We start from the raw sequence: 15,013 nt of genomic DNA on the forward strand, positions 1-15,013 counted from the left end.
AAGGTCTTTATTTACACTTGACTTTAAAGTCCAATTTCACTATATTCTCGTATCTTTCTGTTTTGTATCTCAGATATATTTATTTCTGACCCATTTTCAGTGTTCTTAATCTCATTATCTCCATGGTCACTCTCATACAGATAAGAGTTCAATCTCTCTTATCTTTTTTTAACTTCTGCTGTCCATTTCTGCAGACTTTATTTTTTTTATCTCTTCTCATTTGTTTCTGGCTGGACTTCTTGATTCTTTTTCTTTTATGCTGCATCTTTATATCATCTAAGGGAAACAGCTTGAAAAACTTTTACCTCATTCCAGACTGAGGAAAAGAAACAAATAGTTCTCACACCCCGGTTTTCTCAGTTGCTGCTTCCTTTCCTGTTACTTCTACTCATTAGGTTATCTATCAATTGCCCATTTACTTTGGTTCCTGATGTTTGGCTTTGTTTAATCCACTTCTTCATCCTGAGGTCCGTGGTTGCAGACACCCAGGCAGCCATCTTGTCTTCCCTCCTTCTTGTCTCTTGTCCAACATTTCTGTTGTTAGCTGGGACATCCTGATGATGGGAGAGGAACACAGGTGCATACAACCTGTTCAGGCGGTCTGTCCTTTCACTGCCATCATCCTGTACTATACAGTATAATCAAGCACTTTATCTTGTCTGGGCAGCTGGCATCAGCAGGTAGGCAAAAAGTGAAAAGGGAAGAAATTGGGGGGTGGGGATAAGCAGGTGGGGGGAGTTCAAGAGGTGGCAGTCCCTTCCCTTATGGAAGTTCAGGGCTGGGAGGGACCAAGCTACAAATGGCTCAGATCAGAGTGGATCCTTCCCTAACAACCACTGGGATTCAGTTAAAGACAACAGGGACTGCCAAATCTGTTGTTGCCAAGTAATGCAGTCACATGACACCACACGTTTATAACCATATCACTTAGCAATGTTAATTTTGGTCCTAATTTCCGTTCTTAGCCAAGGACTACTTTTAGTGCTGATTTAAAACTGAAGGAAGAAACATACTAACCTGCACAATGCTGATGATACTATTCTAATAGACAAAAATGCAAAGGATCTGGAAGGTTTATTAATAAAAGTCAAGGAGTGTAATAAAGAAAATGGGACAAATATTAAATATAAAGAAAACCAAACTATTGGCAAGTACAGCAACCAGCTTTAGAATTTATAATGAAGACATCAATGTGGTAGAAAATGTCTGTCTTTTAGAATCAACCATCAACAATAAAAGAACAAACTTTCAATTTTTGAATTTTGGTGTTGGTCTTGTCCATAATGTCCAACACTATCATCCAGTCTTTTTTTAAGAAACATTAACATTTTAATGCCATACTGATTTAGCAGTTATTCTATGGTTTTATTGTTCATTATTTAGAATAAAGTTCTCTGAGGTGGGTGGCCTCATAAGTAAAATTTATAAATAAAATAAGACTCCTGAGACTACCATAGACAGGCAAAAAAACAAACCAAAGGATTGCTGAACAATTCAACCTAGAATCCTCCTCAGAGGCATAAATGACCAATCTCAAATTATCCAATACATTATGAAAAGACCTAGTTCTGTAGAAAAGGCTGTAATAGTGAGGAGGATAAAAGGAAAGAAAAGAGGACAACTAGCAGCAAGGTGGATAGACTCAATTACAGCAGCAATGGAAACATTCACTAATGGAAAACCTGAAAGACCAGGTTAGAGTCAGATAGTCAGGAAGAAAAATATATCTATGTGACTGCTAAAAGTCAACAACAACTTGATGACACATAATCAATCAGTACCTATGTCACATAATTCCAACCTCAATTGTCATGAACTGTTACACTGATATTCAGCAATTCCATCGCTGAAGTCTGAAGGTTACAAAAGCCACCAAAAGAGTTGAAGGTTGCAGGTGAGCCACTACTGCCTTATTTTTTTATTTGTTTGTATCCCACCTTTATTGTTTCTACAAATAACTCAAGGTGGTGAATATATCCAACACACCTTCCTCCTTCTATTTTTCCCACAGCAACAACCTTGTGAGGTGAGGTGGGCTGAGAGTGTGACTGGCACAGGGTCACCCAGCTGGTTTTCATAGCTAAGGTGGGACTAGAATTCATGGTCTGCTGGTTTCTAGCCTAGAGCCTAAACCACTGACAGTAAAAATACAATTACTGAGGCAAAAATGAAGCATGGTACTAGAAATAGAAATGTAACCACCAATTGGTAAGGATAAGCCATAAATAAAGATGAAGCCACCTTAAGCTGATGTCCTATTAAATGATAAAAGCCAATCTACCACATCAAAAGAAATCAAGTCTCTTAGAGATAAACTACAACCATGATCTATTTTAAAAATTACTCATTTTGAAAATATAAAAAAGAACATCAGTCTAGCATTAATTAATATATCTCCAATTCTTACCTCTGTTTAGATGGTGTGCTAACCAAAGCAGATTCTTCTTTAAAAGAAAGTTTCCATGATTCATCTGGTTTATGGTCACTTTGACCCAATTCTTCCATGACCCAGTCACGTAAATCTTCCGGGATGTTACTCCAAGCTCTTTTTGAACTTGGTTCATCAAAATAGATTGACTAGATTTTCAAAATAGAATATTGAAAAATATGTTTCACAATGTAAGTTTCCAGAAATAATCATTACTTTGTTTAATAAATTCCACAATAACTCTAAATACTAGGTAGTCATTGGATCCATTCAACAATGGATCATTTAGTATAATAGATGACTCTTGACACAGTAGCTCATTTCAATTTCCAATGAATACACCCTTTATTGCAAGTTTAAATCAGAAATGTATTCAAATGTGCACAGGTTATTTATTTTACAAACTTCCCTATTAACATATCTAAATCTCCTACAACTATCATGACAGTACTATACTATCAATAGACTGAGGCATATTCAAAAACATGTAGTTCTGTCTGCTTTCATATTGCAGTAGTAAAATCTTTGGCTCATATCTTTTCATACTATGTTTTCTACAAAAGTTCCCAAGACATTACTAATGCCCCAGAATTCAAACTTTCCCGGATGAGTCCTGTGAATGCTATGTTCAATATCTCTCATCAAATCAAGATTAAAGAAAAACTGCACATGTATTAAAATTACTTGAAATAACCTCCAGAATACAACAGCAATTAGTAGCCATGTAACCTGGTTTTACAGTTGTTTGCAACAAGGTCATGCTCAGCATCCTTGCTACCTGTCCTTGCCCTAAATTTTCCTTATGCATCTTATCACATTTAACGGTGCTAAATCATATTTTAGTACTTAATGTTGATACTAATCTATTCTAAATTAGTGATAACATCATCCTGTGATGTATTATTCAACTAGATATTAAGCATCTAGAGTAAACCCAGGCATTGATTTGGGACATTATTATAGGAGCTCTGGCATGGGCAAATGAATCTAGTACTTTTGCATTTTTATTGCGCCTCAAAGCAATTTTAATTTATTTCTTTTAGCCCAATTCTCAAGGTGGGGGGATTGTTCATTCCTCAGAGTTTCTGAATAACTGGGCAGCCATATAAATTGTATTAATAAATAAAAGAAGCCCTAATCAGTTCTTTCTTCCCAAAAGTAGAAATATGAAACATACTGATTTTAAATTATAGCAAAGAATTATATTTACCATGTATGATGGAAGTGTTTTCAATATGCCCGATTCAGGTTTTTGTGTAAATGGTCCCTCCAATACTCCTCTCTTTAGCATATGAAGAAGCAGTTTTGCATATAAGTTTCTATTCTTTCTACCAACAATTCCTGTACCAGCACCTGAAGGCTCACAAAGTTTTTTAATCCAAACAGCACATCTGTAACGTTCTGAAGAAGGCAAAAGATACATTTAGGAAACAGAAATTAGTAACAATATTTCTCCATCCTGAAATCAAACATGCAACTTCTTTATTTCAAGATAAAGATTACAAAATAAATGTATTACTTAAAATGTTGTGCAGAATATTATCCTTAAGTACCTAATAACACAAGAAACATTAAGATGCAGACAGCCTGATACATTTACTTCTAAGTTAGGACTCTTTTTTAAAATTAAACAGTTACATGCTACATTAATAAACAGTTACATGCTACATTAATTTTTAAATTAATTAGCAAATTAATTAAGTTAATGTATTTTAATGTATTTATTCATGTTAAAAGAAAATTATTCTTTCTGGGCATGTTTAGACAGCCAAAGTATGACTCCTTTGAAAATTAGGCAAGTTCTTATACCAACTTCAGTAAGCAATGACTGACTCGTCCAACATTTAAAGGCACTAGGGACTGGGAAGCAAATACATTTTTAACCTCCGAATTCATAGGAGAAATTCACATTATAGACTAATCCTAATATGAAGATTGAGAGGATGGAAAATGTTTTGCTACATTTAAGGACTGCATCCTTTTCATCTGAAGATTCTGGGAATTTAACAGTTTTTCCAAACAAAATTTTTTTCTCCTTGTGCACCTTTCTTTCAAATTGAACTGAATAATAACTCCTTTTATTTACCTCAGGTTTGCCAATGATTGCTTTCTATCCAAATGCTCTCATCACTGTAACAAGCTCTCTCATTTTTATTCTCATCCTTAACTCATAAGGTAATTTAAAAATAAAATAAATTTAACTTAGGCATGTTAATGTTCTCCAAACTGTCTACCACTTTTATTTATTTATATACTATATTTAAAAACTGCCCATCAATTCAGAGAGTGACTCTGGGCAGGGTACAAATAAGTATAACAACATAAAAACTATATATAAATATTATAATAAAAACAATTAACACAGGAATAGCTGAAGTTCAAGATTAAAAAGGTGGAGGAGGGGCTTTGGAATATTAGCCAGCCCAATGGCTGCATGCTCTTCTGTGGGCCCCAAGCAAGTTGACAGAGCCAGCCAAGCAATTACAAACTATCAGGAGGGTCAGGGCATAGTTCACCTCTGCGGAGAGAAGGTTCCAAAGGGCGGAGGGGCCAACGGCAGAGAAAGCTCTTTTCCTGGGCCCTGCCAGTTGCAATTCTTTAACCGAAAGGGTTTGCAAATACCTTCCTTGTCTGACCGAGTGGGATGGGCCAATATAATGGAGTGAAGACAGTTCCACAAGGAATCCGGCCACATGCTATGTATGGCTTTAAAAAGCATAAACACATCTTGAATTGGATCCAGACACAAACCAACCCCCAAAGCAGTTTGTGCAGCAGAGGTGTTACATGTGCTATTCTTGGGGCACCTACAACTGTTCACACAGCCTCATTCTGTACCAGCTGAAGCTTCTGGGTACTTTTCAATGATAGACCCATCTAGCACACACTGCATTAGTCCAGACAGGAGATGACCAGAGTGTGAGTGATTGAGTGAAGAGCCTCCCTACCCAAGAATGAGTGTAATTGTCACACAACATGAAGAGCAAAGGCTCTCCTAGCCACAAATGTTACTTGCTCTTTAACCAGGAGGGTCCCTAGATTACACACCTGTCTGAGGTACTGCCAAACCATTTAAGATGATAAACAAATCCCCCATCACCCACCCACAACCACTCCACTTTACCAAGGTTGAGCAGTAGTCTGTTGTTTCCTATCCAGACCCCCATTATCCCAGGCACCACAAAACAATATCGACATCACTCATTTCATCCAGGATGGAGGTATATAAATGATGATACCTCACCCAATGGTGACAGATGATCTCATCCAACTCTTACATGTTAAAAAGGAGAAGAGAGAGCATCGAGTCCTGCATACCTACAAAGTAGGGGGCTGTGAACTGCACCTCTCATTTCCTATCAACACTAATTAGGACTGGTCTTAGACAAAGGAAGAGGACAGCAAAAACCACCCCCAATTCCCTAAATTGACCCAAAAGAATACCGTGGTTGATTGTCATGAACTTCACAGAGAGGTCAAGGATGGATGGACTACCTCTATCCCACTCCTGCCAGATCTAACAGTGCAACCAATGCCATTTCTGTACTGTATCCGGGCCTGAATGCTGACTGAAAAGGGGTCCAGATAACTCATTTTAATCAGGGGTTTTCTGGAGTTGCAGTGCCACCGCCTTTTTGACCACCTTCCTTACTCTATCACTTTTTATAATTGCACTATATTTGAGATATGTATAAAACTACCACATTTTGAACAAAGTATTTTTTTTTAAAAAAAAGGCTCCTTTATAAACTCTTTACTGTTTTTTTTAAATAACAGTAAAGCAGCTTGTTTTTCAGAAAGGGCAATGAAATCAAATTTGAAATTAATTTCTTGAAGTTCTCGTCTCTCAACTTACATCTCTTCAAAAGGCAACAGAAAAATGTATAAATGGTAAACTCCTTATGGGAAGCAAAAGGCTTTCAACTGAACCTTAACCCGTGACATTTTCATGTTAAGATTGAGCGCTTGTATCTCTGAGTCCATCTAAAAATTGCAGGTCTTTTATTTCTAACTCTGCAGTTCCTTTTCTTTCATCTCCAATTTTCTCAGCCTGCTTTGTTCCTTTAAATCTGTAAACTTGAAGTAACATTATTTGTTGTGCTTTCTTCCTAAATATCCCTTTTTGTCAGTAATTGAGTCATGTGTTCCATGTTGGAGTTTCTGTACTTCATATTCTATTATTAGTGCCACTTTGTTCATTGCCTAGAATCTGGCAATTATTTTGATTGGTATCATTTTATACTAATTTATTTTTTCTGTTTAATAATCGTTTATGAACTTCCTCTGATGTTTCTATTTTTTGTTTTTGCCCATTGCAAATATGTATTTCCTCAGACTTCCTTAAACCTCTGGTTCTTGCTTCCTCAAACTCTTCATTTAACAAACCTTTTTTTTAAAAAAAACTTGTATTACTTGACATTACCACCACATGCGGCAAAATTAATTTACTTGTTTAGAAGTGGCATAATTTCTTCAATATTTATTTTGGGACTAAACAAATATATTTTGAAATCTCACTTGGTGCTGCTCCAAACTGATAAACTATAAAGTTACTGTTACTGAAATTTAATTTAAATTAAATTGAAGCCATCTTTCTCATAATTTCTTTTCCTCATAAAGTATTAACTTGGGAGTGGAGTTATTATATTCTGTCTCCCATTTACTTAGGAACAGCTGATTATGGACAATGGAAATTTTTTTTAACAAAAACATTGTATGAAAATAGAGAGATGAACTGTTTTTACCAAAATTCTTCCTCTACCAATACATTTCTTTTGTTTTAAATATCACATGCAATCTCTTAGTATTATTTAATAGCTTTACAATACTATAGGACTAGAACAGTTCAGTTACATCAGGTTCTTGCTTACTGATGAGCTAAAGCAAAGGGTGTCATGGCAATTTGCTTGGTTCCTCTTTCTTTCCAGGATACACTATTAGTACTTTCCCTTTCCCTTTTTCCTACAATGGCAGAAAACTCTCTGTCTGCTTTGAAGTTTCCAGAGATACCTCTGTGGACAACCCAAGATTAAAAGAAATATGTAGTCCTCGATTTATAACTGCTTATTTAATGACCGTTCTACAGCACTGAGAAAGTGACTTAAGACTGTTTTTCACTTATGACCATTGCAGCATTCCCATGGTCACGTGATCAAAATTCAGATACTTGGCAACTGATTTATATATAATGACAGATGCAGTGTCTCGAGGTCATGTGATCATCTTTTGTGACCTACTTATAAGCAAAGGCAATGGGGAAGCCAGATTCACTTAACTACTGTGTTACCAACTGCAGTGATTCACTTAACAACTGTGGCTAAGAAAGGTCGTAAAATGGGGCAAAATTCACTTAACAAATGTTTCATTTAACAACAGAAATTTTAGGCTCAATTGTGGTGGTACATCAAGGACTACATACACACACACACACACACACACACACACACACACACACACACACACACGAGACTACCTATAAATACACACAATTATATATGACTATCTACAGTTGCAAGAAAAAGTATGTGAACCCCTTGGGATTACGTGGAGTTTGAATTGGTCATAAAATGTGCTCTGAACTTCATCTAAGTCACAACAATAGAAAAACACAGTCTGCTTAAAATAATACTACACAAACATTAGATGTTGCCATGGTTTAATTGAACATAACATGTAAACATTCACAGTGCAGGGAGGAAAAAGTATGTGAGCCTCTAGCCTAATGACTTCTCCAAGAGCTAATTGGAGCCAGGAGTGAGCCAACCTTGACTCCAATCAGTGTGATGATATTGGATGTGTTGCTGACAGCTGTCCTGCCCTTTAAAAACACACACCTGTTTTGGGTTTATTGGTTTCAAGAAGCACTGTCTGATGTGAACCATGCCTCGCAGAAAAGAGCTCTCAGAAGACCTACAATCAAGAATTGTTGACTTGCATGAAGCTGGAAAGGGTTACAAAAGTATCTCCAAAAGTCTTGATGTTCATGTGTCCACGGTAAGACAGACTGTCTACAAATGGAGAAAGTTTAGCACTGGTTTTTTTTTATTGAAAAGTTTTAAAATGTTTTACAAACAAATTTTCCCCCCTCCTCCCCCCATCCATTCCCTTCTCCCTCCCCCCCCCCCACTTCCCAAAGCAAAATACAGGGTATTGCATTTAACAAACATAATCTAACATAAACAAACTGACTATAAGCTCTTAACTCCCCCTTACTCTTTAACTCCCCCATAGGTACCAAAATGTCAGGATAAAAAGAAAAATCATCTAAATATTTCATTCATAAACTATTCACAACATTTTAGTCCCATATTTGTTTTGTATATAGTCAATCCATCTTCTCCATTCCAGTACATATCTTTCATCCGAACGATCTTTCAAATATGCAGAAATTTTAGCCATCTCCGCCAAATTAGCTACTTTTAATGTCCATTCTTCAATAGTAGGTAATTCTTCCTTCTTCCAATATTGCGCCACCAAAAGTCTGGCTGCTGTTACTAAATTCAGAATCAGATTAGTCTCTATAACTGTACAATCTAGTTATGCCCAATAAAAACAACTGTGGAGTAAATTTTATCTTCCTTTTAAGAATATTTTGTATAATCCACCATATTTTGATCCAAAACGCCTTAACTTTCTTATATGTCCACCATATATGAAAATACGTTGCATCATCACATTTACATCTCCAACATGTAGATTGTAAACTCGGGTACATACAAGCTAACTTTTTGGGATCTAAATGCCATCTATAAAACATTTTGTAAAAATTTTCTCTCAGGTTTTGGGCTTGAGTAAATTTTACATTTCTAACCCATATTTTCTCCCATACATCCATAGTTATTGATTCCCCAAAATTTTGTGCCCATTTTATCATACAATCCTTCACCAATTCTGTTTCTGAATCTATTTCTATCAATGCATTATACAATCTTTTAATATGCATTGGACTTTGATCCCTGATTTGTTTTATTAAATTTTCTTCCTTTTGCAAAATACCAATTTTCTGATCTTCTTTCCATCTAATATACAATTGTCCATACTGAAACCAAGTTTGAATTTTCCTTTCTTCCTTTAATACCTCTAAAGACTTTAATTGCAATATACCTCTTTCCAAGATAAGAAGCTCTTTATAAGTAATCGTATCTTGTTTCTGTTCCACACTTATATTCTCTATCATATGTCTAGGTATTGTCCATATAGGTAATTTATTATTTAATTTATATTGATACTTTTTCCATACACGTAATAATGCATTTCTTAATATATGACTTTTAAAATTCTTATCCACCTTTTTATCATATAATATGCATGCCATCCATATAACAAATCATACCCTTCAATATTCAATATTCTCTCTTCTGTTGAATTAATCCAATCACTAATTACTGAAAGCACAATTGCCTATACAATCTTAAATTAGGCATTTTGAGACATCCTCTTTCACGTGTATCTTGCATTATTTTTTGTTTTATTCTTGGTCTCTTTCCTACCCACACAAAGTTAGTAATACCCTTCTGCCATTCGTTCAAATTCCCATCTTTTTTCAATATTGATATCATTTGGAACACAAATAAAAACTTTGGTAAAATGTTCATCTTCACTGCTGCTATCCTTCCCAGCAGTGATAATTGCAACTTTTTCCAATTTTCCATGTCTTTCTGTATTTTTTGCCACAACAGTTCATAATTATACTTATATAGTTTCACATTTGATGTCGTAATATACACCCCTAAGTACTTAACCTTCTTGACTGATTCAAATCCTGTTATTCTTTCGATTTCTTCTTTTTGACCTGTAATCATATTTTTAGTTATTATCTTCGTTTTCCCTGCATTAATTTTAAATCCAGACACTTGTCCATATTGGTTAATTATATCCAGTAAACCTGTAACCGATTTTATTGGTTGGGTCAAAGTCACAACCAGGTCATCTGCAAATGCTCATACCCTATAATCCTCATGCCTAATTTTAATTCCCCGTATTTTATCTGAACCACGTATTTTATTCAACAAAACTTCCAGAGTCAAAATAAACAATAATGGAGATAAAGGACATCCTTGTCTTGTTCCCTTTTCTATATTAAAAGTTTCCGTTAAACTACCATTAATTATTACTTGTGCCTTTTGTTGCTGGTATATTGCCTTAATAGATTGTATAAAATACTCATCAAATTGCATCTTTTCAATTATTTTCAATAAAAAATTCCAATTCAATCGATCAAACTCTTTCTCCGCATCTAAGAATATAAGCACCGCAGGGACCTGGTTGTTTTTACCCAGATATTCCAATATATTAACTATTTGTCTTACATTACTCTTCATATATCGCCTATTAATAAAACCAGTTTGATCATTGTGAATCATTTGTTGCATAATTGACATCAACCTATTTGCCAATATTTTAGTAAAAATCTTATAATCTGTATTTAACAGTGATATAGGCCTGTAGTTTTTTGGTTGAGTGTGATCTTGATCCTCCTTTGGGATCAGGGAAATAAATGCTGTTCTCCAGGAAGGAGGCACTTGTCCTCCAGTTTGTATTTTATTAAATAATTCTTTAAGTGGTTCCACCATTTCTGCCTGTAAATTTTTATAATAAGCCGCTGTCAATCCATCCGTCCCAGGGGCTTTTCCCACCTTCAGTTGCTTAATTGCTAAAATAATTTCTTCAACAGTTATCAATTGATTCAAACCTTCCCTTTGCTCTTCTGAAATTATAGAAATATTCTCCCTCTGTAAATATTTATCTATATCTGTACCTTGAATCTTATCACTAGTATATAACTTCGTATAGAATTCTGAAAATGCTTTTTTAATCATATTTTGCTGATACCTCTTTACCCTTATATTCTATTTTCTTTATAGTACGTAGCTTTTGTTTTTTCCTAAGCAAATATGCCAACCATCTGAGAAAGTTTAGCACTGTTGCTACTCTCCCTAGGCGTGGTCGTCCTGTAAAAATGACTGCAAGAGCACAGCGCAGAATGCTTCATGAGGTAAAGAAGAATCCTAGAGTGTCAGCTAAAGACCTACAGAAATCTCTGGCACATGCTAACATTTTTGTTGACACATCTACAATAAGGAAAATATTAAACAAGAATGGAGTAAATGGGAGGACACCACAGAGGAAGCCACTGCTGTCCAAAGAAAATATTGCAACACGTTTGAAGTTTGCAAAAGAGCACCTGGATGTTCCACAGCACTACTGGCAAAATATACTGTGGACAGATGAAACCAAAATTGAGTTGTTTGGGAAGAACACACAACACTATGTGTGGAAAAAAAAAGGCGTGTACCAATTGAGAGCATGGGAGAGAAATATTGGACACAGTTTGAACTTTAATGAATGGGAAGAAGCCTGGAATAAAAATTATAAATTAATTAGAGCAGCCACGTATAAGGAAAATCATTACAAAATGCTTCATAGGTGGCATTTAGCACCTGCAAGACTAGCAAAGATGTTCCCCAACGCGCAGCCAAATTGTTGGAAATGTGGCCATGGTCATGGCACCTTCTTTCATATGTGGTGGACATGCCCCGAAGCAAAAAGGTACTGGAGCAAAATTCGGAGATGGTTGAAAGACATACTTAAAGAAGAAATCGATTTGAATCCAGAAATATTTCTCCTGGGAATGGTAAAGAAAGGGTATGGAAAGGAAAAGGTCCACCTCCTAATACACATAACTACAGCTGCCAGACTAGCATACGCTCAACACTGGAAAAAGAAAGACCTACCACCAGATGACCTTATAATTAATAAAATATTAGAGTGTGCAGAGATAAGTAAATTAACACACGAGATAAATGACGATGAAAATTCTGATTATGATACTGTGTGGGGAAGATGGTACGAATGGATAAATGATAGAACTAAGGAAGGAATAAAAGGTGCAGAAATTAATTAGAAATGTATAGTATAAATGACACCAGACACTTACTCATGTATATATGTATAACACTGCGAATCCGATGTTAAATAGAATTGTTACTATATTTTATTTGTGTAAAAAAAAATCAATAAAATTGTATTAATAAAAAAAAAAAGGCACAGCACACCAACATCAAAACCTCATCCCCACTGTAAAACATGGCGGAGGGAGCATCATGGTTTGGGGCTGCTTTGCTGCCTCAGGGCCTGGACGGATTGTTGTCATTGATGGGAAAATGAATTCCAGAGTTTATCAAGACATTTTGCAGGAAAACGTACGACCATCTGTCTGCCAACTGAAGCTCCGCAGAGGATGGGTGATGCAACAGGATAATGACCCAAAGCATACAAGTAATTCAACAAAAAAATGGCTTCAACAGCACAGAATATGCCTTCTGGAATGGCCCAGTCAGAGTCCTGACCTCAACCCGATTGAAATGCTGTGGCATGACCTTAAGAGAGCGATTCACACCAGAATCCCAAGAATATTGCTACACTGAAACAGTTTTGTGAAGAGGAGTGGTCCAAAATTACTCCAGATCGTTGTGCAGGTCTGATCTACAACTACAGGAAATGTTTGGTTGAGGTTATTGCTGCCAAAGGAGGGTCAACCAGTTATTAAGTCCAAAGGTTCACATACTTTTTCCTCCCTGCACTGTGAATGTTTACATGTTATGTTCAATTAAACCATGGCAACATCTAATGTTTGTGTAGTATTATTTTAAACAGACTGTGTTTTTCTATTGTTGTGACTTAGATGAAGTTCAGAGCACATTTTATGACCAATTCATGCAAAACTCCACGTAATCCCAAGGGGTTCACATACTTTTTCTTGCAACTGTATACACACACAAAATTATATATGACTACCTATACACACACACACACACACACACACATTCTTTCACTTTCATTAAACATTGGATCTCTCTCCATATTACTCTCTCCACCACATCATCACAGAAAATATTTTCTAAATTATCAACTAAGCACTGAATTCCTATTTATGTATCTCAAAACCATTTTATTCTATTTTTGTGTTTTGCACTGAAAATATGAAGGAAAAATTGTATATCTGCCAGCACGTAAGTTTCTTCCAAATCACATTTTCCAGTAATTTTAAGAATTAAGTAAAATTATTACTTACTTTACTCAGACATGTTTCTATGTAATGGAAAACAAAATATGAAACACATCAATTGTCTAATCTTTACCTGATTTATGAGGAAGTTTTAAAACATAAGACTTCATATCCACAACATAATGGTCAAATTCTGAATCCAATTTCTCCCATGCTTCTTCTTCACTGCTCATCGTGGTCAGTCAACTATGTACAGATGGGTTCTTCAAGATTACTGAAAAAAATCATTCAGAAAATCAGGACCAGATTATATCTATCACTATATTCATAACTTAAAAGGGGCATCAAACATTACACAAAATATTTTCCCTAAGGCAATAGATAATATTTCTTGCCCTCCTCCCTCTATATACCTTTCAGAATAGGAAGAAATTTTAATTATACTGAAAATGAAAATTATACTCAAAATGAAAGCTTTTATATTTTGCAGTTTTTATCTTAGTAGCTACTACATTTTTCCAAATACTATATTTTATGAATAAGTTCAAATATATACAGTGAAGCATTAAATAGCATCCAATCCAAAAGCACCAAGTCCAAAGATCACTGCCTTGGATGGTTATAGGAAGTTTTAGAGTTCCCACTGTAACTGGAGACAAAACGAAAGGGAAGTTGTAGGGACATCCAAAATACTGATGCTCTGAATGGCTATTTCAAGTACGCTCAGGGGGCAGTAGCTATCTTTTATATGTACAGAAATTATAGTACATATAGCAGAGAGTTGCTTTTTGATTAGCATTTTTAATGAGAGATCATCAAAAAATTAACAAGTCTTTTATTTAAATTTGCTTTGCAAATAGAAATCCATGCTGCCGATTGCTTTTTTTACCTAGCCTATATAAAAATTGCCAAAGCATTTTTTTTTATTGTATATCTTTTATTATTATTTCCTTGGGCTTTGTTTTGGTAGACTGAGGTAGCAGCTAATAGTAAGCACACAACTCACAACTTCTAGGATATAAAAAAGGGGAATGGAGTTAGTCACAAGCTCCATTGTTTTCTATGACCCAAATAGTTTAAAACTTTGAACTGTTCCCTGAACTTGCAGCAACTGGGATATTTTGCATTTGGTTAATCACAAATATATGAAATCTTTGAGTAGGGGAAATTTAATATTTTAATATGCATGCAGACTTAACTTCAGTAATATGAACACACACTGAGGTAATCTCAATAAGGAATATTGTTATATCTACCTGTTGTCATTACAGGAAGTCCTCGATTTACCACAATTGAGCCCAAACTTTCCATTACTGAGTAAGACAGTTGTTAAAGTGAATTATGCCCCAATTTACAACCTTTCTTGCCACAAGAATCACTGCAGTTGTTAAATTAGTAACAAATTCATTAAGTGAATCTGACTTCTCCCATTGATTTGCTTGTCAGATCACAAAAGGTTATCATATGATCCCATAACATACAACCAAATAAATATATGCCAATTGCCAAGTGTCTGAATTTTGATCACATGATCACAGGGATTCTGCAGTGATTGTAAATGTGAAAAATGGATGAGT

At 35.3% G+C, this 15,013-nt stretch overlaps 1 protein-coding gene across 1 annotated transcript in view; it reads right to left on the bottom strand.

The window, feature by feature from the left end:
• The window catches only part of CEP112 (centrosomal protein 112), a 276,604-nt gene that overhangs the window by 259,981 nt on the left and 1,610 nt on the right, over window positions 1-15,013 (bottom strand). Inside the window, exons 2-4 of the mRNA XM_070934742.1 lie at window positions 13,570-13,710; window positions 3,639-3,829; window positions 2,408-2,577 (exon numbers count right to left, since the gene is read on the bottom strand). Of these exons, the coding sequence (XP_070790843.1) occupies window positions 2,408-2,577; window positions 3,639-3,829; window positions 13,570-13,669 (461 nt within the window). The 5' untranslated portion in view covers window positions 13,670-13,710. The remainder of the gene's footprint in view (window positions 1-2,407; window positions 2,578-3,638; window positions 3,830-13,569; window positions 13,711-15,013) is intronic.

This window comes from Pituophis catenifer, unplaced genomic scaffold (assembly GCF_029215685.1).
Source record: "Pituophis catenifer annectens isolate HBS135680 unplaced genomic scaffold, rPitCat1.0.hap2 SCAF_2, whole genome shotgun sequence".
In the NCBI taxonomy this organism is placed as follows: domain Eukaryota; kingdom Metazoa; phylum Chordata; class Lepidosauria; order Squamata; family Colubridae; genus Pituophis; species Pituophis catenifer.